The sequence below is a fragment of the Stigmatopora argus genome, chromosome 13 (genome assembly GCF_051989625.1).
Source record: "Stigmatopora argus isolate UIUO_Sarg chromosome 13, RoL_Sarg_1.0, whole genome shotgun sequence".
In the NCBI taxonomy this organism is placed as follows: domain Eukaryota; kingdom Metazoa; phylum Chordata; class Actinopteri; order Syngnathiformes; family Syngnathidae; genus Stigmatopora; species Stigmatopora argus.
In genome coordinates this window covers 10,944,048-10,966,557 of record NC_135399.1, presented here as the reverse complement: position 1 = coordinate 10,966,557, position 22,510 = coordinate 10,944,048, and the positions used below count along the sequence as shown (strand labels likewise).

General features: G+C 39.8%; 3 protein-coding genes across 8 annotated transcripts in view; 1 reads left to right on the top strand and 2 right to left on the bottom strand.

Annotated features, from left to right (window-relative positions):
• Positions 1 to 179: 179 nt before the first annotated feature.
• On the bottom strand, positions 180 to 7,355 carry slc15a1a (solute carrier family 15 member 1a). 2 transcript variants are annotated; one of them, XM_077616586.1, is made up of 23 exons: positions 7,206 to 7,355; positions 7,100 to 7,143; positions 5,584 to 5,671; positions 5,376 to 5,517; positions 5,167 to 5,286; positions 4,975 to 5,074; positions 4,476 to 4,566; positions 4,181 to 4,264; positions 3,741 to 3,823; positions 3,562 to 3,648; positions 3,361 to 3,450; positions 3,165 to 3,209; positions 3,051 to 3,083; positions 2,896 to 2,984; positions 2,511 to 2,592; positions 2,229 to 2,348; positions 1,812 to 1,958; positions 1,688 to 1,734; positions 1,323 to 1,430; positions 1,122 to 1,233; positions 907 to 1,044; positions 696 to 803; positions 180 to 611 (listed from the first exon to the last, which is right to left on the bottom strand). In XM_077616586.1, exons 1-23 carry the CDS (start codon positions 7,210 to 7,212, stop codon positions 378 to 380), a joined length of 2,199 nt encoding a protein of 732 aa, XP_077472712.1. In that variant the 5' UTR covers positions 7,213 to 7,355; the 3' UTR covers positions 180 to 377. The 2 variants fall into 2 exon arrangements, with proteins under 2 accessions (XP_077472712.1, XP_077472714.1); XM_077616588.1 differs by lacking the exons at positions 7,100 to 7,143; positions 7,206 to 7,355 and adding an exon at positions 5,903 to 6,197.
• On the top strand, positions 5,937 to 7,011 carry sdhaf3 (succinate dehydrogenase complex assembly factor 3). Its single transcript, XM_077616590.1, has 2 exons — positions 5,937 to 6,075; positions 6,498 to 7,011. The coding sequence occupies exon 2, from the start codon at positions 6,509 to 6,511 to the stop codon at positions 6,875 to 6,877; it is 369 nt and encodes a 122-aa protein (XP_077472716.1). The 5' UTR covers positions 5,937 to 6,075; positions 6,498 to 6,508; the 3' UTR covers positions 6,878 to 7,011.
• Positions 7,356 to 7,397: 42 nt separating the features above from the next.
• LOC144086622 (dedicator of cytokinesis protein 9) overlaps positions 7,398 to 22,510 on the bottom strand; it is a 45,614-nt gene continuing 30,501 nt past the window's right edge. For 3 of the 5 annotated variants that reach the window (XM_077616580.1, XM_077616577.1, XM_077616579.1), the window contains exons 14-53: positions 22,093 to 22,175; positions 21,827 to 21,949; positions 21,611 to 21,690; positions 21,329 to 21,516; positions 21,191 to 21,256; positions 20,743 to 20,835; positions 20,551 to 20,674; positions 20,338 to 20,456; positions 19,779 to 19,865; positions 19,611 to 19,688; positions 18,837 to 18,952; positions 18,685 to 18,754; positions 18,477 to 18,602; positions 18,330 to 18,401; positions 17,848 to 17,994; positions 17,691 to 17,774; positions 17,461 to 17,572; positions 16,661 to 16,839; positions 16,436 to 16,552; positions 16,071 to 16,182; positions 15,828 to 15,964; positions 15,600 to 15,714; positions 15,465 to 15,531; positions 15,325 to 15,372; positions 14,393 to 14,529; positions 13,447 to 13,562; positions 13,222 to 13,359; positions 12,963 to 13,145; positions 12,767 to 12,880; positions 12,476 to 12,691; positions 12,162 to 12,219; positions 11,997 to 12,103; positions 11,757 to 11,879; positions 11,571 to 11,684; positions 10,319 to 10,465; positions 9,918 to 10,128; positions 9,400 to 9,590; positions 8,859 to 8,959; positions 8,637 to 8,775; positions 7,398 to 8,246 (exon numbers count right to left, since the gene is read on the bottom strand). In XM_077616580.1, the coding sequence (XP_077472706.1) occupies positions 8,121 to 8,246; positions 8,637 to 8,775; positions 8,859 to 8,959; positions 9,400 to 9,590; positions 9,918 to 10,128; positions 10,319 to 10,465; positions 11,571 to 11,684; positions 11,757 to 11,879; positions 11,997 to 12,103; positions 12,162 to 12,219; positions 12,476 to 12,691; positions 12,767 to 12,880; positions 12,963 to 13,145; positions 13,222 to 13,359; positions 13,447 to 13,562; positions 14,393 to 14,529; positions 15,325 to 15,372; positions 15,465 to 15,531; positions 15,600 to 15,714; positions 15,828 to 15,964; positions 16,071 to 16,182; positions 16,436 to 16,552; positions 16,661 to 16,839; positions 17,461 to 17,572; positions 17,691 to 17,774; positions 17,848 to 17,994; positions 18,330 to 18,401; positions 18,477 to 18,602; positions 18,685 to 18,754; positions 18,837 to 18,952; positions 19,611 to 19,688; positions 19,779 to 19,865; positions 20,338 to 20,456; positions 20,551 to 20,674; positions 20,743 to 20,835; positions 21,191 to 21,256; positions 21,329 to 21,516; positions 21,611 to 21,690; positions 21,827 to 21,949; positions 22,093 to 22,175 (4,764 nt within the window). In that variant the 3' untranslated portion in view covers positions 7,398 to 8,120. Of the gene's footprint in view, positions 8,247 to 8,636; positions 8,776 to 8,858; positions 8,960 to 9,399; positions 9,591 to 9,917; positions 10,129 to 10,318; positions 10,466 to 11,137; positions 11,168 to 11,445; positions 11,452 to 11,570; positions 11,685 to 11,756; positions 11,880 to 11,996; positions 12,104 to 12,161; positions 12,220 to 12,475; positions 12,692 to 12,766; positions 12,881 to 12,962; positions 13,146 to 13,221; positions 13,360 to 13,446; positions 13,563 to 14,392; positions 14,530 to 15,324; positions 15,373 to 15,464; positions 15,532 to 15,599; positions 15,715 to 15,827; positions 15,965 to 16,070; positions 16,183 to 16,435; positions 16,553 to 16,660; positions 16,840 to 17,460; positions 17,573 to 17,690; positions 17,775 to 17,847; positions 17,995 to 18,329; positions 18,402 to 18,476; positions 18,603 to 18,684; positions 18,755 to 18,836; positions 18,953 to 19,610; positions 19,689 to 19,778; positions 19,866 to 20,337; positions 20,457 to 20,550; positions 20,675 to 20,742; positions 20,836 to 21,190; positions 21,257 to 21,328; positions 21,517 to 21,610; positions 21,691 to 21,826; positions 21,950 to 22,092; positions 22,176 to 22,510 lie in introns of all 5 variants that reach the window. The other 2 variants (XM_077616581.1, XM_077616578.1) reach the window with 2 other exon arrangements.

Below are 22,510 nucleotides of genomic sequence, written 5' to 3'. Positions count from 1 at the left end.
TTTGTTTTGCTTCCAAATGTCCTATTTATTTATGTCTAAAATGTATTTTCCTGTGTATTCTCACCCTCTTGCTACTGTGACAATGACATTTTCCAAATATGGGATGAATAAACTTATCTAATCTAATCTCATCTAAATAAGCATGAACTGTTACGTAATCAATCCCTTTGCCCATCACACAATAGTCATCAAAATGATTTATTATGTTACAAAATCAAGGTGGACTATAAAAGTTCAGCAAGTATCTTCAAAGGAAAACAAGTGCATTTGTTGTTTCTATCCTAAAGTTTTTAATTCCCCTGATATAGTCAAGAAATGATACCTGCCTGAAAAACTTTTTACACACACATTCACTTATAAATGCCATACTGTGTTTTTCACATTTCAGTTTGTTTGTTTTCATCTTTCCCATCATCACTCTCAAAAGAGTCTTTCTTAATAGCCATTTCCCGTTTTAAGCTTCCATCATCCTTGTCATCATCATCATCTGCATTCTTTTTGAATTGGGCCTCAATTTCTGTAGGGTCCATGTAAGTGTAGAAGTATGCCATGATGGAGAAGATGAAACACACGGCAATCAGGAGCGAAGCGAAGAGGACGTACTCAGCCCACTTGAAACAAAAAAAAAAAAACAATCCTTAACGGCGCAGGAACAGAACTTTGTTATTTATGTTATTTGTTTTATTTTTTCTTACCCGTTCGGGAATCTTGGCAAGTTCGGCCACGATCAAAACAATGAAGTTGCCTATAGCGACAGTAAGCAACCACCCTGCTTGCAACACTGCCTTCATGTTACTTGGCGCCTTAGAAATAAAAACAAAACAGGGTCAACTGTACTCTGTTCTTTCAGTTACTGTACAAAAGTGTGGGGACATGAACACACTGTACCATACAGTATGTGTTTACCTGAGAGTAAGAGAACTCTAGACCTGTAACGGAAAACATGACTTCGCCTGCCGTGATGAAGAAGTACTGTGGGATCTGAAGGGCCATGTGAACAGAGTTGGGCTGGATGTCTTCTACAGCAGTAATAGACTCGTGGCACTAAAAGAAAAAAAGCCATCAAGATGTGAAACGGTGAAAAAAGTAGAGAATATATCACAAAAATGTGTGTAACTCACAGAAGGTCCAAACTTGAACGTGCTGTGGATGAAGAAGGTATATGAACTTCCAAATCCAAACTCCCTACTGTATTCGCATGACCCTGATTCACTCCTCAAGGTGAACGTGGTACTGGAGAATGGAAAATCATGTTACTATTTTAGCAGCGTAACTATTCTTCTTGTTTTGATAACAATAGTGTATTGTTTTTAAACACTTACATTCCATTTTTGATTCGGGAATAGTTGGAATAGAATAATGGCTCAAGTAAAGTTGGGTCTGCTCCAGCAATGGACACGTTCACTGGTGTTGACATTCCGTTTATGAACCTGAAAAAGAACAAATCTGTCTATTAAAAATAAAATACCCAAATGCTACAGTTTCTATAGTATTGATTTCAACATGTTTTGACCCCTAAACTAATGGAGAGGTACTATTTATGTTAATGCAGAGAAGTGCTAAAGAGCTGCATTTAAGCTTCTTGTGCGGACCATATTCAAATATATATTTTCATCTTCTACTGCAGGCCAATAAAAACTTTTTTTACCACCCTATTGCAGATAGACATCATAAAAATGTAATCTACCTGATTTCGTTATTTCCTTGCTGCGGTTTGGTTTTGAGATCCCGAGTCTGAGGGGAAAGTAAACATTAAATACTAACTTGCTTCACCGAAGCTTTTTTATTTATTTAAATTTTATTGAGCTCACCAGCTGCCACTCTTGGGAGATGTTTGAGGGAAGTAGAAGTGTCTGTCGTTCATTGTTCATTAATAAAATCGTTCTTGTTACTCCAACGGGGCTTTCCACGGTCACATTGATTTCTTCCTTTCCAAATGTCAAGTACTCGTCACTGGCCTGGCATCACAGGCACACACAAATACAATGTTAGGTTACATTTAAGACCCGGGAAGTAATTAGTATAACTTATTTCATGAAATACACTTGAAATGATCATCAATTGTCCCTATTGAGCTGATTGACAAACATAATGTCTGGCTGATTATTATTATTTCATTTTCAATGATGCACTAATGACTGGATTATAGGAATCCTATAAAAGTGTACATTATTACCAGGATACAAATATTTAAAAGCAGGGTAATAAATAATCAGATTAAGAAATACCTGATTAGAAAGGATATCCATCTGAACATGATCGGGTAATTGGACTTTGAGTGGCTGAGCACCCATGTTTAATAATTTTAACTGGCTCTGAGAGTCTGTTGGGAAGGTGGGTAGTGTTTTCTAAAAATACAAAGAAAGAGAAAAGAGACAGGAGCAAAGTTAAGTCATTTTTTTCCTTGTAGTGCTGTTTTTGTCCCCAATTATTAGGAGGAACAAAATATGAGCAAAGACCCACCGGAATGTAAAACGACATCCACATGCAATATTTCATCATCCACTTACATCGATTTCAACCTGAACCAGAGCAGCGCAGATGAAGGCCAATGCTGCGAGAAACATCCCCACAGTCATTCTTTTCAGTGGCCTATTAAAACAAACATGTGATGTTATTTTCTTATGTAATATATTACCCACAATATATCACTTCATTTATCTACATAAATCCCATTTCATTATAAAGCACATTATTGTTTTGATCATTGAAATTACAGTTTTATTAGTTTAATATACAGGACATTTCATACCCAAGGTGCTTTACCTGAATAAAATTTAAAAGCATTTTTTTTAAACATTTGCAGACAGACTGCAGCTATAAAAGCAAGTTTACTAATATGAGTAATGAATAATGACTTTGGCAAAGACTTAGTCACCCTCTAGTGTTACTTACGTGAAGTTCAGGCCACATTTTTTGATGAGAGGGTAGATGGCACTGTCCATGATGGGCACCAGGGTCAAGATCAGGACGGGATTGACAGTCTGATAAAATCAGACACTGCGAGTGAGGCCAGTGATATACACACACAAGACTTGACTTAAGCCTACCTGCATCTGATCAGGCTGGATGACCAGAGAGCCCTGCAAAAATATTGATGTTAGTCGTGCATCCGTTTAATGAATCCCTCTCCATTTCAAGTTGTTTTTATGTAGGCAACTTACAAAGTGTCCATCCATAGTGGTGGCCTGCAAAGTCCACCTGGAACCCTGGATGAAAATGTTTGGCAGGCAATCATTGCAGATGAAGCAGAAATTGGCATTTTGAACAGAGGCTACACTTTAATAACTGTTCCCCTTCATATTTTAGTGTTGTATTGAGTTTTGTTCCATGAAGAAACGGTTACAGTGAAATAAATACCTTCTGGTCAAAGAGAGTCCAGAACATTGGAAGTGGAATGTACAGGAAGAGAACCTTCAGCACCATTTTAATTTGCGCAATTAGTAGTTTCTAAAGAGCAAGAGCCAAAAATTACAGAATAATATTAGGCACTCCTGTTAAAAATAAATAAAACTGCTGATAGGAAGAAAAAAAATGCAGTCAGTGTCACAGCAAACTTACATCATATTTTTCCTCTGCCCAGTCCATCCAGTGCTGCCTTTTGGGGTACTTGCTGCTTCTGTGCCTGTAGCGGTTTTTAACAGCAAACTGACAGCAAATAAAACAAAAGGTAATGACGTGACAGAGACCTGAAGAAGAAAAAGGAAGAAAATAGTGGAGAAACAAAAAAACAGACTTACGCCGATGCATTTTGAAACGTCCATCATGATGTTTCCTTGTGGTTCTGCTTTGTAGTACATCCCGCTGCCGACGATGAAAACCACTGGTCAACGAAACATTACGTTATTGTTCAAAGTTGTTGTTTTTCAAGTAGGGAGCAATACAACTTTACCAGTGATGAAAGACATTGTTGCTGTCATTATTAAGTAAGATTCCGATTTTAAAAGAAAATAAAAAGACAAAAAAATATTAACAGCAAAAGTGTCAAACTCACTACAATTATATTTCTAAATATATACTGCATTATTTCATTTTCATTTAAAATGAAGAGACTTGAATATGTTACTACAGAATTTTTATTTCACAAAAAAACTAAAAAGATGATGCACATGATTTACTTTCACAAGCCCGAGAAAATGATGTCAGTTTGACACCTGTATATTTACTCTATAATACATACCCAGCGCTATCACCATCAAAGCGGCAGGGACTCCAAATGCGAGAGGATAGCAGCTCTGCTTGCTGTGGATGCCACATTCTTGAGCTGCAGCATGCAAACAAATACATAGCAACACAATTAAACAACTCTTTTACCTTTAATTATTTTGTATTCACAGTTTCAAGTGTTTTTAAATGCAACTATTGACAGCACTAATTGTGTTTGTAAAATTACAACCGACTGTATTGTCTAATGTAACATTGCAATGACATTTGCCGTAAGAGAGCTACTTTGCATGTGGTCAACTTTCCCTTACCTCTCAGAATGGGAGTGATTATGGTGGACAGGAGGCTGCCTCCATTGATGCACAGGTAAAACACCGAGAAAAATGTTCGCCTCTGATTCTCCTGTACAAAAGTATAGGATCACATTTGACAAATATTCACCTTTTAAAGCAGACTTGTTGAAATTTGCGTGATGCTTTTCTGCTATTATGAGCCTCTTATCTTTTAATTCTTTAATGCTGCATGCACGGCAGTGTGGCCTGCTACATTAATGGTCTGTGAATGATGGCGGACCAGCTAGGATATGTTTTTATGTTGTTTACGCTAGGGTCAGCACGGTCTCAGTCTACAGTACTCTTATCAACTATGACATACTTAATACAAGATTTGATGCCAATACTCAAACAGGTTTTGGACACAAATTAGTTCTAGAAGACTTCAAAACTGCCGGAAAAAAATGTGCCGAAGCTTGACATCCTGTCCCACGAGTTGTAACGAGCTAAATTTTGATGAATCTTAGTTACAACTCACTTGGTGGTCGTTGAACTGGTCCCCACCAAAGGCGGCTACGCATGGTTTGATGCCACCAGTGCCCAGGGCAATGAGGAAGAGACCCACCATTGACATTACGCTGGATATGGACAAATGCATGAGTTACTGTAAAAAACAGGCTGTCAATATATACATTTCGGGCGTATTATATCCATTCGCAAAAAAACCCACATGTGGAAGGTAAGGTTGTCAGGCGTCCCATCTTTGTTTGTGTCCGTGATGTCGTGGATGGCACCGACAGCCATGGTCACCTGACCCAATGCGTACACAATGGACAGGTAGATGATAGTCCTGAGAGGAGTAAATACATGAAAATGTCAGGATTGAATGTATCAGTACAAATTATGAAACGGAAGAAATGGCTAATCAGATTGACTCACTTGAATTTTCCCAGCCAGGAGTCGGCCACAATGGCCCCCAGAATTGGGGTGAGGTAGCACAGGGCGACAAAAGTGTGGTAGATGGAGGTGGCCGTGTCATCGTCCCACAGCAGAAAGTACTTAAAGTACAGCACCAGGACAGCTGAGGAGAATGCATGAACAATTTCATAAATCAAATGCGGCTTATATGCCAAATCGATCTGCTCACCTCGCATGCCATAGTAGGAGAATCTTTCGCAGAACTCATTGACCACAATGAAAAATATGCTGAGCGGGTAGCTACAGACTGTGATATCCTGAAAAAAAGAAGGAAACATCACAGGGATCTAAACACTCAGATTGAAAATGTTTAAAAATTACACAATATGTAGCTAATTTAAAATACATGCTTCTTTGACTACAATTTTATGTTTAGCTTTGGCCCAAAAAGTTAAATCACAGGGCATATGAGAAAATACAGTCACAGATAACTTTGTTTAACATTTGACGAATACATTTTTAACAGTGTAATTGAATAAAATACTCACCAGCCCAAAACTCAACTGTTTCCGATGACTATTCACCGATTCAAGTGCAACTTTCTGATTTCAGTTTGTTTTTGTGCTTTACAGGACACTGTAGTATCGCATAAGGTATCGCGAGATTTGATTATTGACTCTGAGAAGCAGCAATGTCAGGATCTCGATAAAGGACGTGTTAGGTAAATATGAAAATATTTTCATTTTCTGCATTGACGGCGATAGACGATCCAACCACTGTATGGTTGAAAATGAGTCTTTTTAATTTTTTTTACATTGACCAACATTGACTTTGGAATATCACTTAAATAAGGACACGAATCGAAAACCGTACTACTCTTCGAACGAGTTCTATCTGATTTCATCAATTAATCGGCTGCCATTGACGATCATAGACGTCCAATTCAATTTCCAATGTCAAGATCCTCCAATCGCGGTCAAAATGTATTGTGTGTCTTTGGCAGTCAACAGTACTGGAACATAGTAGTCATTTTATGTAACTGTCACTCATTCCAGGTCTAATTTGATATTTCTTTCCCTCAGTGCCATTAAATAAGTAAATACGCTTTTTGAACCATATACTGATCACATCTCTGTTTCCCAGGCCTACCAGCCATGTCTACTACCCACGTCTCCAAGGTTTGTTCGTTGTACAAGAGGATTCTGGTGCTCCACCGGTTCATGCCGATACATTTGAGAGCCCTTGGCGACAACTACGTGAAAGATGAGTTTAGAAGACACAAGACCGCTTCGCCCGAAGAAGCCAAGAGCTTCATGGTGGAATGGGAGGACTACAAAGACACTCTTCAGTCGCAGGTTCTGGAATCCGTGAGGGAAAAAAACGGCTCCGTGAAATTCGGGATCAACATGATGGAAGACAAACTGAAGGACTTCCAAGATGAACAGATTGGTCAACTGTACGAGCTCCTGCTTGAATCCACCAAGCCCAATAGGCAGTTTAATATTCAGGAGGACACCAAATGAATGGAGGAATCAAACCAATGTGCAGAAGAACGTTAAGCCCTACCTCATCGGTTTTAAATTGTCCCATGAAAGTGTATGGTTCACTTTGTTCTTTCCTAATAAAATTAAACCTCTCAAGAAAAAGATACAACCACTCGTCTACAATTTTATCACACCAGCAAATCATGGAAACATTTTTTGATTGCCTACATTGTTGTGAAGAGTAGCCAAAAAAATCATTACCGTCCCTCGGGTCTTCTCTTTCCTTAGCTCCTTCACATCTGTGGCTAAAAACATGCAAGAATACTCAGTTATCCTTAATAAAATAAGCGAATGAAACAAAATTTACCTGCCATAATGCAAACCAGCTGCTTTCAAATGGAAGACCATTCAATGTTTCCTCCTTGATAATGCTTACTAGACATTCAGACATCCTCCTATCTTGCTGACTCTGGCTTTTATGGTGGGCGGTTGAGCGATATAATATGACTGATACGGAGTCCCTGTTAACTCTATAAAAACATTCAGAACACAAAAGAAGTTGCAGAGGAATTAGTGTATTTTATTCAAAGAAATGCGTCAGGGAAACATCAGCTTACAGCAGAACTTATGTTGGGGACAAACAACAAAACACTCCTTCCCAAATATATTTATATATATAAAAAAAATTCAATCGAATGATCGCAAATCTGATAAAAGCTTCAATCGATCCCCCGCAGTGTCAGGTTCCACCTCCTCGCTTTGGCATGAAGGTGAAGAAAATCTGTACAGTGTATGAGTTCCACGCAGCAAAATCCTTTGCAAATATTGCACACGCTCCTTTTTCTTTTAATATATACACAAATACACAACTCCGTTTACACTTCCTTTTTTTGATACAATGGCTTTAAATAGTAAAACCTTCCTAGGAGTTCAGCATATTGGCTAAAATACAGGAGGCTAAAATTGTAGAAATAAAAATGTAAAAGGGTGATGTGTACTGCGTCTAGTGATTTATAAAAGTTTACTGTACATAAAAACGCAACAACTATGAGAAAAAACAATGTCACGTGAGGGCATAAAAAAAGAAGTAATGAGGAACAGGAACATGTCCAGTTTCTTTTGGGATAAATGACACCACATAATGATGCGGAACCCCCCTTTAACCACGTAACAAATGTGTGCACAATACAAATGGTTTTAGTCTTTAGTTGAGGACAACAAAAATTGTTCAGTCTGCGACTGGAGGAGCTCCTCGGTGCCTTGACTGAGCGCTTTCGGCTCTTCATACCACAGAAGAAGAGCTGGGGATGCCCTGAATGGTGGCCCCCGTTGGCGTGCCACTGATGGCGTTGAAGATGTGAAGCGAGTCGGGAAGAGCGCTTTTGATGCCGTCTTCCACAGTGCTTATCTGCAAGGCAATGTCAAAATCAATAGAGTTAAAATTGAAATAATTACTGGTAGATGCTATACTAGGACGGACCACTACATATTGTAGAAGGGAAAAAAGGGAAAGATTGTAAAGACCCATCATCCACAAGGGCACAGAAAGGTCTCTGGATTGGATTGGATGACAGTAACAAAGCCCGGTAAGGCAAACTCTTTTTGAGTGTCGTAACCTATCCAAATGAATGTAAAAACGCGCATGCATAAATCTGTCCAAATCGATCAACAACAACACTGAAGATCATTATCATTACCATCCAATCTGCTCATGTCAGCGCCAGGAGAAAACAGAAAATGGCGTTATCAACATGCATGTCAAGGATGACACCTTGTACTTTGAACGCACTGTACTGACTTGCTCGTGCATGATGATTGACAGCTCTCTGGCCAGGTCTCTGTAGTTGGCCTTCATCTCGTCGTGATATTCCTGCTGGTCCTCTTTGATGAGCCTCTCATTGATGCCCAAGCCGTGGCCGCACGCCTCCACGAAATGCCTGCGTGCAAAGGCGACGGCGTCGGGATCAATTCAAAGGCCGTAAAGACAAACAGAGGTAACATCTGTCAGGAGCAGTCTCACCTAAAGACCTCTTTCAGTAGTTTGACCTTGTTATCGGGATACTTCTTGGCACTGGCATCATCCAGAAAAGCACGAGCGTACGCCAGTGGCCCGGCGTTCACCTGAGCATGGATGTGTTTTTTTTTACTCAAAGTTAGAAGTCACAGTAGTCAGTTTTAGCACTTCAGCTCTTGTCAAAATGAAGGTCCGCGGGCCAGATCTGGTTCACTAACATCATTTTGTGTGGCATGTGATACTAAATCATGAACATCGACTTCTTGTTTTTGGGGATTTTTTTTTGTAAAAACATTCATTCATTCCTTTTCTGAACCGCTTATTCTCCCAAGAGTCGCGGGGGGTGCTGGAGCCTATCCCAGCTAACTACAGGGACTCCCTGAATGGGGGGCAGCCAATCACAGGGCACAAAAGGACAATCATTCACCCTCACACTCATACCTAGTGGCAATTTAGAATGTTCACCCACCCGGAGTGTCCTACAATTTGAGGCTGTCAATTTGAGTTAAATGTTTTGAACACTTTTTGAACTGCTTGATGTCCTGACCTGGACGCTGATGCTTCCCTGCAGTTTGAGCTGCAGCCGAATCATGTCCACCTCGCTGGAGGAGCACAGCTGATTAATCTCAGCCACCTTCTTGCTCATCTCGTCGATGGCCACCTCGATGGGGCTGAGGTCGTTGTGCTGCTGGTACATGACGGCGATGCGCTTCTTCACGTAAGGGAAACGATGCGTGGCTAGAGGGGACAGAACGCAAGGCGGGTGAACCGCTGTCTCTCCGGAGGACACAAAGTAACACTGACTGAAGATAAGGATCTGTGCTTGAACTTTTGGATTTGTTACATCGTAAAGCAATAAACACGCATAATTGCAGCCTGGGGAAAGTCCTTGAGGAAACAAGCTCACGTGTTCAGGATCTAATCTAGATCTTTGTAAGAAAAACGTGACAACTGCTTATTGTCTCAAAAGGAGGTGAGCAACACCAATAATGACTGGAAGATATTAAAAAAATGATTGGAACACGCCTCTGAATAATAAATGGAGGCGTGAGAGTTGGCACCTACTGGTAAGAATGGTCCTGCGTTTGCACTGCTCCTCCACCCCGCCTTGTTTTTTCCCCGACACGGTGAAAGGCATCTCGAAAACAAAGCGGCGAATGTTGTGGCTTTTTTCAAAATCAGTCTTCCTGTCCGCCAGTTCCTTGTCCTCCAAGTAAGGCGTCACATGCGTCACTTGGATGTACGCAAACTTAGAGTCCAAGTCCTTAGGGTTGATCTGTAGATGAAACAAGGCCAGAAGATCCATTGTAACCATTTGAACAAAACGTTGAATTTCACAAAACATTAAAGGCTATTAAAATGCTAAAAAAATGGATGGATGTCAGGTTGCAGGGTTTTAGTGTTTGCATTTGAGCAGATATCCCAAACAAACCAAAACAACTATACTTTTAAATAGAAGGAAATACCTTTCCAGAGTCTTGAATCATTTTTACGTTCTCCTGGCCAAACTTGTCTGAGTACAACTTCAGGAGCCTTTGCGATATCTCGGACAGCGGTGTGAATTTGGGTTCTTTGTAGATATATTCCTTTCCATCTTCATCCTCAAAGAAACCCTAGGATAACAAAATGAAGAGGAAAAAAAGTATAAATATATACATACCCAATTCATTTAAAATCACAGTAGGCCACCAATTGGAACTCAATCAACCCACAAGCTAAGGTCCAAAAGCACACCAAAGCAACAGGAACAATCAATGGTCACAACATTAGGTACAGCTGCACAATTCAATGAGACCCCGATGAGCTGATACTAATGTAGTGGCCTGTGAGTGTTACTCTACTGACGACTAAAACCATTTTAAAGAGAAGACCCAGGAAACAAAGACGGAAGACAGCATGATTCCATTGGCACGGTCATATTTACCATAAACCACAAAGCTAAATCTTAGGCGATGCACGTGGAAATGTGTATAAAATATACATGTAATGGGTTGACAGACAAATCCTGCTAATTTATTTGGCCCAGTCTCTTAAAACGCCTTTCCCACAGCTGTCATTGTGTAACAGGTATAAAAATAAAATAAAACAACAACATAAATAGCATCTGATTATTAAAAAAGGCACAGGAACTTAGACTCGTGGTCCAGAAGCTGCATTATTTCATTTATGTAGTAATCAAAACAGCACGATGTCGGCACTGCATTGACGGTTTAATAAGACAAGGACAAGAATACACCCTCTAATCACAATTTAGTCCTACAATGCCAACTACGACACTCATTTACCTCAGCCTCAGAATCAGTAAACTGGTAATGCTTGCAGTATAGAGAGGAGTAAAAATATTATTACAATGTGTGTGTGTGTGTGTGTGTGTCAGGCTAAACAACCCCCCCCAGAAACTATGGATTGCTATTACAAATGGCATGAGATGAAACATTGAAGTCGCCATGCAACAAAAGCAGAAGCTGTCATGATTTTTCAACAGCTGACTGAAGTTGGAAATGGTTCGATACAAGTGCAATGGAGAATAGGACCCGCAGCACCGCGAAAATGCACCTTGGAGACACTTGCAAAGTGCAACTGCACAACTTACCGCTGCCTTGAAAGAGGGCAAAAAATAAGAAATCTTTGTTAGAACGGATTCCATAAGATCAACAACCCTGATTAAACACGAGGGCTAAACAATTTCACGAATGTAAACCTGAGATTTTGACTCACCTGGCCAAAGAAAGCTACTCTGAAGTAGGTCCCCAATAGCCGCTTTCCTGTGTGCATCACCTCCGACACTTTACTGTACGCCCGATGCAGCGTGTCGTACAAATGGGCGAGTTTCTGCGCAGAGAATCAACAGCATGATGAAAAAAGCTTCACTCAATTGAATTGTCTTGTGATTAGAACGGGTACCTCGAAATCTCGACGCTTCTCGTAAATGGGGATGATTAACTTGTAGATGTCCGAGATGAGCTCGTAGCGTTCGGCTTTCCAAAGGCCATCGGCGCACTCCTCTAAAAGCTCCATGAGGACGTCCTGTTAGAAACGTTGATATTATACACATGACACCCCCTTACACTCATTAACCGCCATCAACGACAAATCGCTACTGGGCTTCACGTTTCCTAATTACAAGATTAGTAAAAAAGTTACTTCATTGAAGTGGACATCCTGCATGCCAACATCCTCCATCATGGCAGCCTCTTCGTCAATGTTTGGCGTCACGACTTGAAACGCTGAACATCCTTGTTTGAACATGCCTGCAGGAACGAAGATGTTAATATCCAGGAAAGTAGAAAATATTTAAATGGAGATTACCTTTTCTCCGCAGGTATTCTGCCACCAGTGCTGCTACGTGAACATAGCACATGGCCGCCTAAAACAAATAACAGTAAAAACACAGACTTAACTTTAACACTTTAAGCCAGTGTCTGTGTGCACTGCTGCACTTTGCTCAATTTCTTCTTTCATTTGCCCCATGCCGTGAAATCAACGCCTTCCATGACAGTCAATTTGTTTTGACATTCTGTCAAAAATTAGAGCTCTAACTGTTGTATAGTGGCAATTCCTCTCATCTCACTTTGACAAAACAGAAATATGTCTGTTAGAGTCTCTTTTTTTTGGTAACAGACCTCTGACAAATCTCCATTCTTCACATGGATTCGAGCCATGCTGTCCAGCCAGGTTTTGCGGAGCTCAGGTGTGCTGGTGTAAGACTTGGCCAGGCTGTACTGAAGGTCCACCAGCATTTCGGGGTCACGTTCGTGCTCCTTCATCTGCGCGGTCGCCATCAACACCGTTCGGATACGTTTGGTCAGGTCCTTAACGTCGGACGGGAAAGCTGTGTTCTGTTGAGGGATATTTTTTTATTTTAATCGCAAAATGATTACACAATGACTCAGTTTAACCAAATGAATTCTGACCTTGATTGTTTTATCACTGTTGGCACAGTTGTTAATTATGGACAAGGAATGTTGGAAACGTGTACTTCCAATACCAATGACATCCGCTATCAACTGACTGACAGCAATTACCACCTAAAAGCATAAAGAACACTTGAAGTCAAGTCGATAAAGTAAAGCAATCTAAATCCTATTCTTAAAAGGATGCTCACTCCACCTGCAAGTGGGTCCTGACAAAAGACTTGCGTCCTGTGTAGTCAAAATTGCTTTTCATGAGAAAATACAGCAGATGAGCGGCATCGCTGCGAATGGAGCTCAGTTTGGAGTTACAACACTTCAGGATCTCGTAGCAGAACGCGGCGCACATGTCAGCCCGGCCTTCAAAAAACGTGCTGGGAAACTGCCAAGACAAAAACACCATGACCTCGATTGACAGTCTAAGGAAATGACGACAATGAAAGGGGCGTCTTCTCTACCTTGTAGATGAACGTGCGTAATGAAGTGAAGACCTGCTTGAGGGCAGTTTCCGACTGATTGATCCTCAGAAAACAGAGGTGAACATCGAAAACTTTCTTCATTAGCGGACTGTGACCGTGGTCTGAGCAGAGTTGGGTCTAGAATTACAAGACAAAAGCAAAGTTTTTGGACTAATAATTGGAAAAAAAACAACAACACAGTATTAGGTTAATGGTGATTTCTACCTTGAAACCCATGATAAAGATGCTGAGAGTGTCCAGGACGGTGAGGCAGACCTCGGTGGCGATGTTGGCCTCCAGCAGAGAGTGATTTAAAACATCTGCATCAGTCTGGCTGTAAGCTAAAAGGGAGCAGATAGCTGTAATTTGTTCACATTTAATACAATTTTCAGTGTACCACGACTTACAAAAGGCTAAAAGTGAGATTATTAAAAATGAATTAAAGATGTGCTTACCCGCATAAATGTATTTTCATATTTTTGCAATGATAAACAAGCTGATTTATGGATTTTTACAGATTAATGAACTGTAGGTCTTTCAATGTAAACATCTGATTATACAATGTGGACAGCTCCTTTTATTGTTATTCCAGTGTGGCTTATATGCGAATAAAACAGTTTTATTGTGTGTTTGATGGTTGCGGTTTAAGTAAAACATAGTCTAAGTAAAACAATTGAAAAAAATCTACGAATAAATGAAAAAATATTAACTATTTTAAAACGTGAGGAACAGATTTTACTTGTATCATGAGGTTTCTCTGTATTAAAACGCTGTAAAATATCAGTTACATGATGATCCCGTAATTAGTGGACAAAAAAATCTGAAAAAAACCCATAATTGAACCAATTAATTTCTAGTGCAAACGGGGTGAATCTCAGGGAACTGCCTGTCATCCTGATACATTCTTACCATGTTCTACAGATATTCCAAGAATACTTGAAATCTTTTTTACACTGAAAGCACAAAGAAATTCAGTAAGAGACTTGTCAAAAAGGGCAGAATAAGCTAACTGGGCCCCTAGAGTGGTTATTTTCATTTTGATGGCAGATTGGGTTTTGAAGCAGATGACTTTGTCAGTCGGTGATGACGGTATAGAAATCATGAAAATGTCAGCTTTTTCGTGATTTCTGGTTTTAATATGCATGTTGATAGTCCAGTATGGAGCACTTACTGTGGTTAAATGTGTATGCGTTATCCAGGCTGCTGAGTTGCTGTAAGCGGGCATGCATCATTCCCGCCCTGTTACGGGACACAGGCAGAGTCTGAGATTTCCGCTCATGCGCTACGTGTCCTGCCCCGTCCTGGTTCCTGATGAGGAAACAGGACAGAGATTGTTGATGAGTCTACCAGACTCTACAGCGGAGCAGGGTTAAAACAGCATGTTAGGTGGACTTATGAATAGCGCGCGGAAGCCAGTGGAGGATATGGAATTTTTTTAAACATTATTTCAAACAAAACCCTCAGACCTGTGAGGTGCCGGGACTTTGAATAGATCGTTGCGGTCAGAAATTAATGCAAATGAACGTGATGGCAAGGCTGGCTTTTACGGTTGCAGATGTAAGCATACACATGTCCAATAACTTCTGATCATGACTTTTGATTCATATTTTGTTTGTTTTATATTCTGCACCACCAACGTATTGCCATGACATTCATATTCATTGTGATTAAAAGTTTTGAATACAACAAGTGTAAAGCCGCCCCGTTATAAAGATGTTACATTGTGACATAGTTGTCAAGCAATCGCTAATACGTTCAATGAATTGGTAGTGTTGAGGTAAACTGTATAAGGCAGCCATGCACGTTGTCATGAGAGTAATCACAGCACTAAAATCTCACAGAAAAAAAATAAGAATCATGCATTTGTAGTCTATTCCACACAGACGGCTTACCAAGCAGGAGAGGGCAGGAGCCATCTTTTAATTCAGTGTTAAACTTGCCAGCATTAATGTGAGTGGAGAAACAGCAATGGGGAGTTAGAAAGAAAGAAGTAGAGCAAACAACTAAAGACCCCTGGAAGTTGAAATCTGGGCCCTCATAGCCATTGTTAAAAAAAAAAGTTTAAAATGTGTAAATCTTTTCTCATGACCGAAACAACATTACCTTGCGATGTATCGCTTTCCCATATATCTGAATTGATGCAGACAAACTCTAAGAAAGGGAAAGAGGAAGAGAAAATGACTGCATAAAATTGAAGGGAACAATTATGCCCATCTAAAAACAAGGATGTTGAGGCTTCTTACTCGACAAGCGTAAAGAAGTCCATCAGCTCAGCGGAGGTAGCTTTATTCCAGTAGGTGAACAAAGCATCTGCATAGTGGCAACATCAAATTCAATTGGCTGTATTTAGTCTACCTTCTGAAATAATGACATCTTACCCTCAGACATGCTTTTAAGAACATGTAGAAAACACATGAGGAAGCTCTTGATCTCCGCCTGCTCCAGTTTATCGCATCGGAGCAGGGAACTGCTCAGTGACGAGGCAGGCTGACTCTGTAACACACACAAACATCGCAAGCGCTTATTATAGACATTTCAGGTTTTGAACCATAGTCAAAATGAACTTTGGAGGAAAAAAAAGTTTGCGGTCGTCTCGTAAAATGCACCTTGTCTAAAGAGTTGCCCTTTTCCACGTTGTTCCTCTCTGACAGACTGTTGCCGGAATCTGTGCTGATGAGGGACCCTCGCGAATCTGCGTGGCGCACAGAGTTAATGTTGGGTGTTGAGGATGTGTGAGGAGACGCTGTATGAAAGAGGACCGTTTTTTTTGTTATTCTGTCGTTTCTATCATGAAGATAATGTATTTTTCTCGCCCATGTTTCTTCAACAGCACTTTTTTTTTAACTCACCAGTGCCAGAGATGACTCCAAACACATCTTTGTGCAAGCTTGTGTCCAAAAAAGTGCTGGATCTAGGAGGTGTCATCAGAACATTGCTGAGGAGGGAATCATCTCGTCCGTTCTGATAGAAACAAGATGATTTTAATGTCCACAAAATGATACATTTTCTCATTTTCAACTTTAAATATACATATTAAAACAGTCGTCAACATAAAATGCCATCAAAATAGATTGGTAAATTGCTGTCAATGGCAATCAGAGAGTAAAAGTCGCATGAACAAGCAAGCACCAGAAACATAATGTAGATTTGCGTAATGATTTTAGTGATAAAGTTGCATGTAGGTTCAAGATATGCCATAGGATGTCGCCCTTACATTGTTATAGTGGTTTATGGTAAAGGGGGTCACTTCCTTCACATTCAGCCTGTTGACATTTTCTTGCAGCAAACCAAACAAAGGCAAGTAGAGGGTCGCCAGCCTGGCCTGCTGACTCTGGCAAATACATGAATCACTCAGCAGCAAGTCTCCACCAAAAATCCCAAACTGAGGTGAATGAGAGAAAGAGCAAAAGCCCCCCTCAGTAAAGACTGAGACGCTTACTTTTGAGGTGTAGCGGTCGTCGAAGGTGTGCTTTATCATCAGGTTCTTCAGCACTTGGATGGCTATTTGTCGAATTTCCCTGAACTCCTGCAAGGCTGCGTTGACCTCACGGAGAAGCAGCCCAACCAGGAAATGGTTCTTACAAAAGTCGTCAGTCAGCGAGTAATCGAGTTGGAGGTCTGAGGGTAGGAAGTGCAGGCACAAGAGCTTAATTGGTGCACAGGAAACTACACAAACTCATCAATGTTAATTGAAAGTCACAAATCTCATTTCAATCAGACACAATTAAATCAGAATACATATTTTCGGAAGGAATGGAGACTGCAACCAGGAAATGAACCGGTTCAAGGTCCACGTACTGGTGCATTAGACAATTTAGCGCTTAGCAGAACTACTTCTATGAGTGAATAGAATAGAATTTCTTCAATAGAATATTTGTCCTTTCAATATGCAATAAACCTTACAAATATACTGCTCTGATTCGCTAGTAGCCAAGCAAAACAAAGCATAACTTTTAATACGTTTTGGAGACTATTTGCAAGAGAATTTAATGTCAATTCAGAGGTCAAATTCATTGCGGCACCTTCATGAGCAAACGATGAAATCGAGCCTTTTAATTTCCTCCTGACTAGAGTAAATGGTTTCCAAAATGAAATAGCTGGGTTAGGTTGGAAAGAACTTTTATTTGCAGCTTGGGTATTTCTCAGAGACAATTTCACATAAGGTGGCATTGAAAATGAAAAGGATTTTAAGTGGATTCACAAAGGAAATTCATAAAGTCCCATTTATGACTCACTGACCTTGAAATCGAAGTATCCTCCCTTTTCCAAAAGGCATAGGCAGGTTTAAAGGAACATAATGCTCGTGGTTGCACACAACACGCAGGAATTCGAACTTGAACTCAAATAACGTCTGTATTAGAAATAACATAAAACATAAAATACAAACCCTTAAATGAGAAATATTCACATCAATGAACTCTTTCAGTTCCATCAATGGCAGCCAATATGTGAATAAGAACACAGCATACCTTTGGATCTCCAGGCATAAAGCAGTTCATGTAGTTATTGATTTGTTTGAACATAAAACCTCGGTCCATGAGGTTGAAACAGCGCTGCGGAAAGAGTTTTTGTCAGCGACATCTACACATTCTGAATTAAAGAGACTGGAACTCAAAAGAAGGACACCTTAATGAAGACAGCCAGGCTGTGGTTGGCGTTTCTGGCTGCATCGAGATTGTCTTTGTACTTCTGCGTGATGTGAGGCATCATCATGTTGACCACAGTTTCCACAGTGTGATGGAATGAAGCGGAGAATCTCTGATTCCGGGATAGCTGACATGAAAAAAAAAATCTACTAATCTCGAAAAATGATATTGTAGAGCCTTTCATCTTATATCAATGATATCGCTTTTCTGATTTTGAGAAACTTTGTGCTCTATACAATAAGCATGCTGTTTACAAACATACAATATTCTGATGTAAATACCTCACTTGGGGTATGAACAAATGCAAAAAATTAAGCTGCGCCCTGAGCAACATTTTGAATAGACTTAATACTATTTGGACTGCACCACTCTGGCTTTTCACAAGCCTGGACATGTTGCCAAGGAGATGAGCTGTCTTACAACAATCACAAACACCCCTGAGTCAACTAAGAGTAAACCTACCTTCACTTTACAACTCTCAATCAAATACTGAGCCATGGACTTGACTAAAGCTTCAAAGAAATACCAGGAGTACTGCAAAAAAAGACAATAAAAAACGAATGTATATACACAACTGAGTCACACTAAAAAAAATCACCACTGTATTACCTTGAGCAGCTTGTTACATGTGAGGAAGTCAGTGGAAGGTTTCAATATGGCAGTCATGGCTTTAGCCAACTCTTCGTGCACGGTTCGTGCGGACGAAGTAGTGTGGGGCTCAGTTTTGAAAACAAACTGCAAAAACACCAAAATAACAATAAAGAGACAGAATCCAGAGGAATGCAAAGTAGGTGGAGCAACGTTGTTTTATTCTAACCTTCACATATGATCTCAGGTAGTGTTCCAATCCCTCTTCATGACACTGGGCTACTATGTGGATCATGACTCTACAAGACCAACAAGTAAAATGTGTCACAATTTGACCAAGAATGCCTTCTGTCGTATGGAGATCTTGTCGAAGACACTTGCCTGGTTACGTTGACCGCCACGTCTTCCTGGCTAGCACTGGTCAGCACCCTGAACAGCTGATTGAGTACGGTGGGCAAGAATTTGATCATCACGTGACTCTCCATGGCGTGCAGGCTCTGAGGGAGGAGGAGACAAAAAAGGTGTCATTGAGAAGGTTAATTACAGCAAGCAGCGGTCTATTATCTATACTGTTAGGCATTTAAAGTTTACTGCTCAGTTAAATAATGTTTTTTTTAGTATTCATGTGCACTGTAAGCAAAAAAAAGGGGTGTTACTAAAAGGCTGGTAATTATGGGAAGAGGTCATAATACTTGGTAAACCTGCTCATTGCAATACAAACCACAAAATTTTGCACTTGTTAAAATTATCTACACCTGGCGAACCATATCTTTTAGTTGGGGTAAAAATATAATAGTTTTAGGATTATTTATCAATCAATCTCTATTCATTTGAACAGTTTGAAAAAAACTACAGAAACAATATAAGATGATAAATCTCTATTTATTTGAACCCTTATTTTTTTAATTAAAAAAAAACAACCGAGAATGTTTGTATGATTGCACGGTGATACAAGGAGGAAAATATGCCATGAAAAATTCAGGGCGTTGGACTTCATCAAGTTCAGACAACTCTAAACCTGCATACATGTAACGCAATAGCAACATGCTGTAGTTCTAATGTTGACATCATAATTAACATTCAAATGGAGACTTTATCAATGCATTGTGAAATCTTCATTTTAACTATTTATTTATACATGTACTGTATACCCACCTTCAGGTATTTGACCAGCTCGCCTCCTGATGATGTTGTGCTCTGATAGTGATGAAAGAAATTGTGCAAATGTTGATCCTGAAAAAACAAAAATGGTCACGGTGAGCTACAGAAGTACAAGTAGTGGAATTGTGACGTAATTCAGTACTTAGGGCAGTCTAAACAAACCTGAGTGTAAATGGTGGACACCAAATGAGTAGACACTTTAAACAAAGGCTTGCCTCCATCCACCCATTTGACTTCTGGACCTGAATGCTGTGAATAAATATATAGATGTTTTATTTTTTATTTTTTTTAAAGCAACCCACCAAAAAACCCAACTCGTGTATTTTATACACGCAAATAGGATTATATAAAGTAGCTGATCTAATAGCCAATCAAAAATACTTTGTAGAAATACAAAAAAAAAATCTGTGAATTAAGTGAATTTCATCACTGCTACTAAAATTGTAAAATGGAAAATTGTAAATCTGATACAACAAGAACAAGAATAACAACAACAATAATACAATGCTATTTCCCTATAGAACACCAGGAGTCACTGTCTTTCTGGTATACAGCATTTTCATGTGCATGTGAACATGCAAGGGTCAATTTTTGGGCGTGAACAGCCCAGGTTTGTACAAAGTGACCATTTTAGCTGAGGTGCAGTGGGCCTAGGTACTTAGGATCACTCCAATCATACATTTATGCCTAACGGCAAAATACTTGACCAATTATCTCTTACCTTGCTGGCACCTTCCTGGGAGCTGAGATACCCAGCAGGCAGGTTGGCCGCCACAGGGATGTTACACTCATTCATGACCACCCGGCCGTCTTTTAGGAGGGGAAGCCACGCGTAACCAACTGAGAATGGGGGATGAATGTAAATACATTTGTAAAAAAGCAGCAACTTAAGTGAGAACTTTGAACAGGCAAGGATAATAAGGTACTTGGCTACCTTGCGTCTCAACCTGCTCTCTCTTTTTTGTGCTGGCCTTGCTGTTGCTCTCACAACTGACGTGGTAGAGAGTGAATAGAAGATGATGTTTCTCATGGAGCTGGGTTGGAAGCTCAATCTTAAACTGCAATAGAGAAATCATGATACACATTCTGGCACTGATTGGAATTACACACTGTAGTCAGTCATTACCTCATCATAAAACTCAGGGTTCTGCTGGTGATGCAATACCGCAGCAAAGGCATTTTTACTAAACAAAGGCCCACCAGGTCGCCCATAGATGCACTGTGGAATGACAGCAATGTTAGGTAAAAGTTTGCCAGGTATGGGGTTGTAGTGCGCATTTTCCGGACTATAAATCGCATTTATAGCCAACAGCCAACATAATAATAATATAACGAAAATCAAACATAAGTAACAATGATAAAATGGAGAACAACAAGCTAGGGAGACAACTGTTAACATAAAACATTGACATATTTCAGATAACTTTAGCCTGGAAAAAAAATCATAACAGGCTGTCAGTGGTCAGAGAGAAAAAAAAACACAAGTTGAACTTAAATCCAGCCAAACTATTAAAAAAAAAGTATGAATTCTAGTAAAAAAATACAGTAATTCTTAAATACATGATACATTTTACCTTAAGCGGTAAAGCATCTTCATCATCCGAGTCCATGAACTCGATGCAGACCGCCAAGTTCCTTGCCTTTGGTCAGAAACAAGAAGTTAACAAGTATTTCGCTAGTAATTCAATTTGGTAATAGCCCTAGGGTCATACCTTTGCAAAAGACTTTTGTCCGTCGTACTTCAAGAATTTGGGGTAGACGTAGAGGTGATTGTTGTAGATCGTGAATGGTTGGGAACATTTGGCTATATATGGCACAAACTCCTCCACTTCAAAGAAAACGGGGCACTTCTCGCTCACGTCGAACTGCTTCACAGGAATGTAGGATGAGGAAACACAATCTGCAGAAGCAGCATGAAGGCAAAGTACATAAACAGTCGGACGGTAACTCGAGCCGTGGTTGATTTGACCGAGAAGTTACTTTGAAGCTCTTACTGGTCAAGTCAGGGGCAACATTGTCAACGGTAACGTCAAGATTTCCGAGGATCACGGGCAGCTTGGCCATCTTCTCTGGCCTGGAACACAACATTGTTATATACATCTGCTAATGATGAATTTAAGGATGTGAAAATCAAGATTATTTTTGATAGGATTTGACAGCATTTCGACACATGTTGAAAACTACAAATGTTATAGTGGATAAATACAAACTTTCTGAAGTCGGCCAGCAGTTTAAGCATGTCGTCATTGGACAACTTGTTGTTATCCTGCCTGTACAAAGGTGAAAAGCGAGCACTTTTGTCCAGTGTCCCTGAAGCGTCTTTGAACAATGGCCTGCAACAGAGACAATTTAAAGTTCAGATATGATAATTAAGCAATGTGTATTTTCCTGTGGACAACAAAATAGAAATTCTATTTTGGGGGTTATCCAATACCATTTTTTTTACATTATTTTCACATGTGCCAATATAAAGTACCTTGCTGACCAGCCAAAAGGCATCCTATACTGGCCCAAGCGATTGCAAGCCAGCTTGGCATTTTTTAATACTTTCTGAGCCACCTAAAAAGGAACACATTGTTAAACATATGAAATTATGCATATAAAAATGTCAACATCTTATATAAAGAATACAAATAATATAATATAATATCTCATTGAATACGATATTAAATTTACATTACTAAGATAACCTTTTAAAACCAGTCAATATTTGTCATTATAATTATTTAAATGACTAGATTTAGCCGTATTAGAGTGATTGTGTTAACTTTTATGCTTTCGTATATAAAGAGGAATTCAGTTTATTCTTCTTTCTACTTAAAAATCGTCATGTGCGGGAAGCTCCATGCAATCCAAAACATCTGCGCTCAAGACTTCATTACGTTGGATTGTTG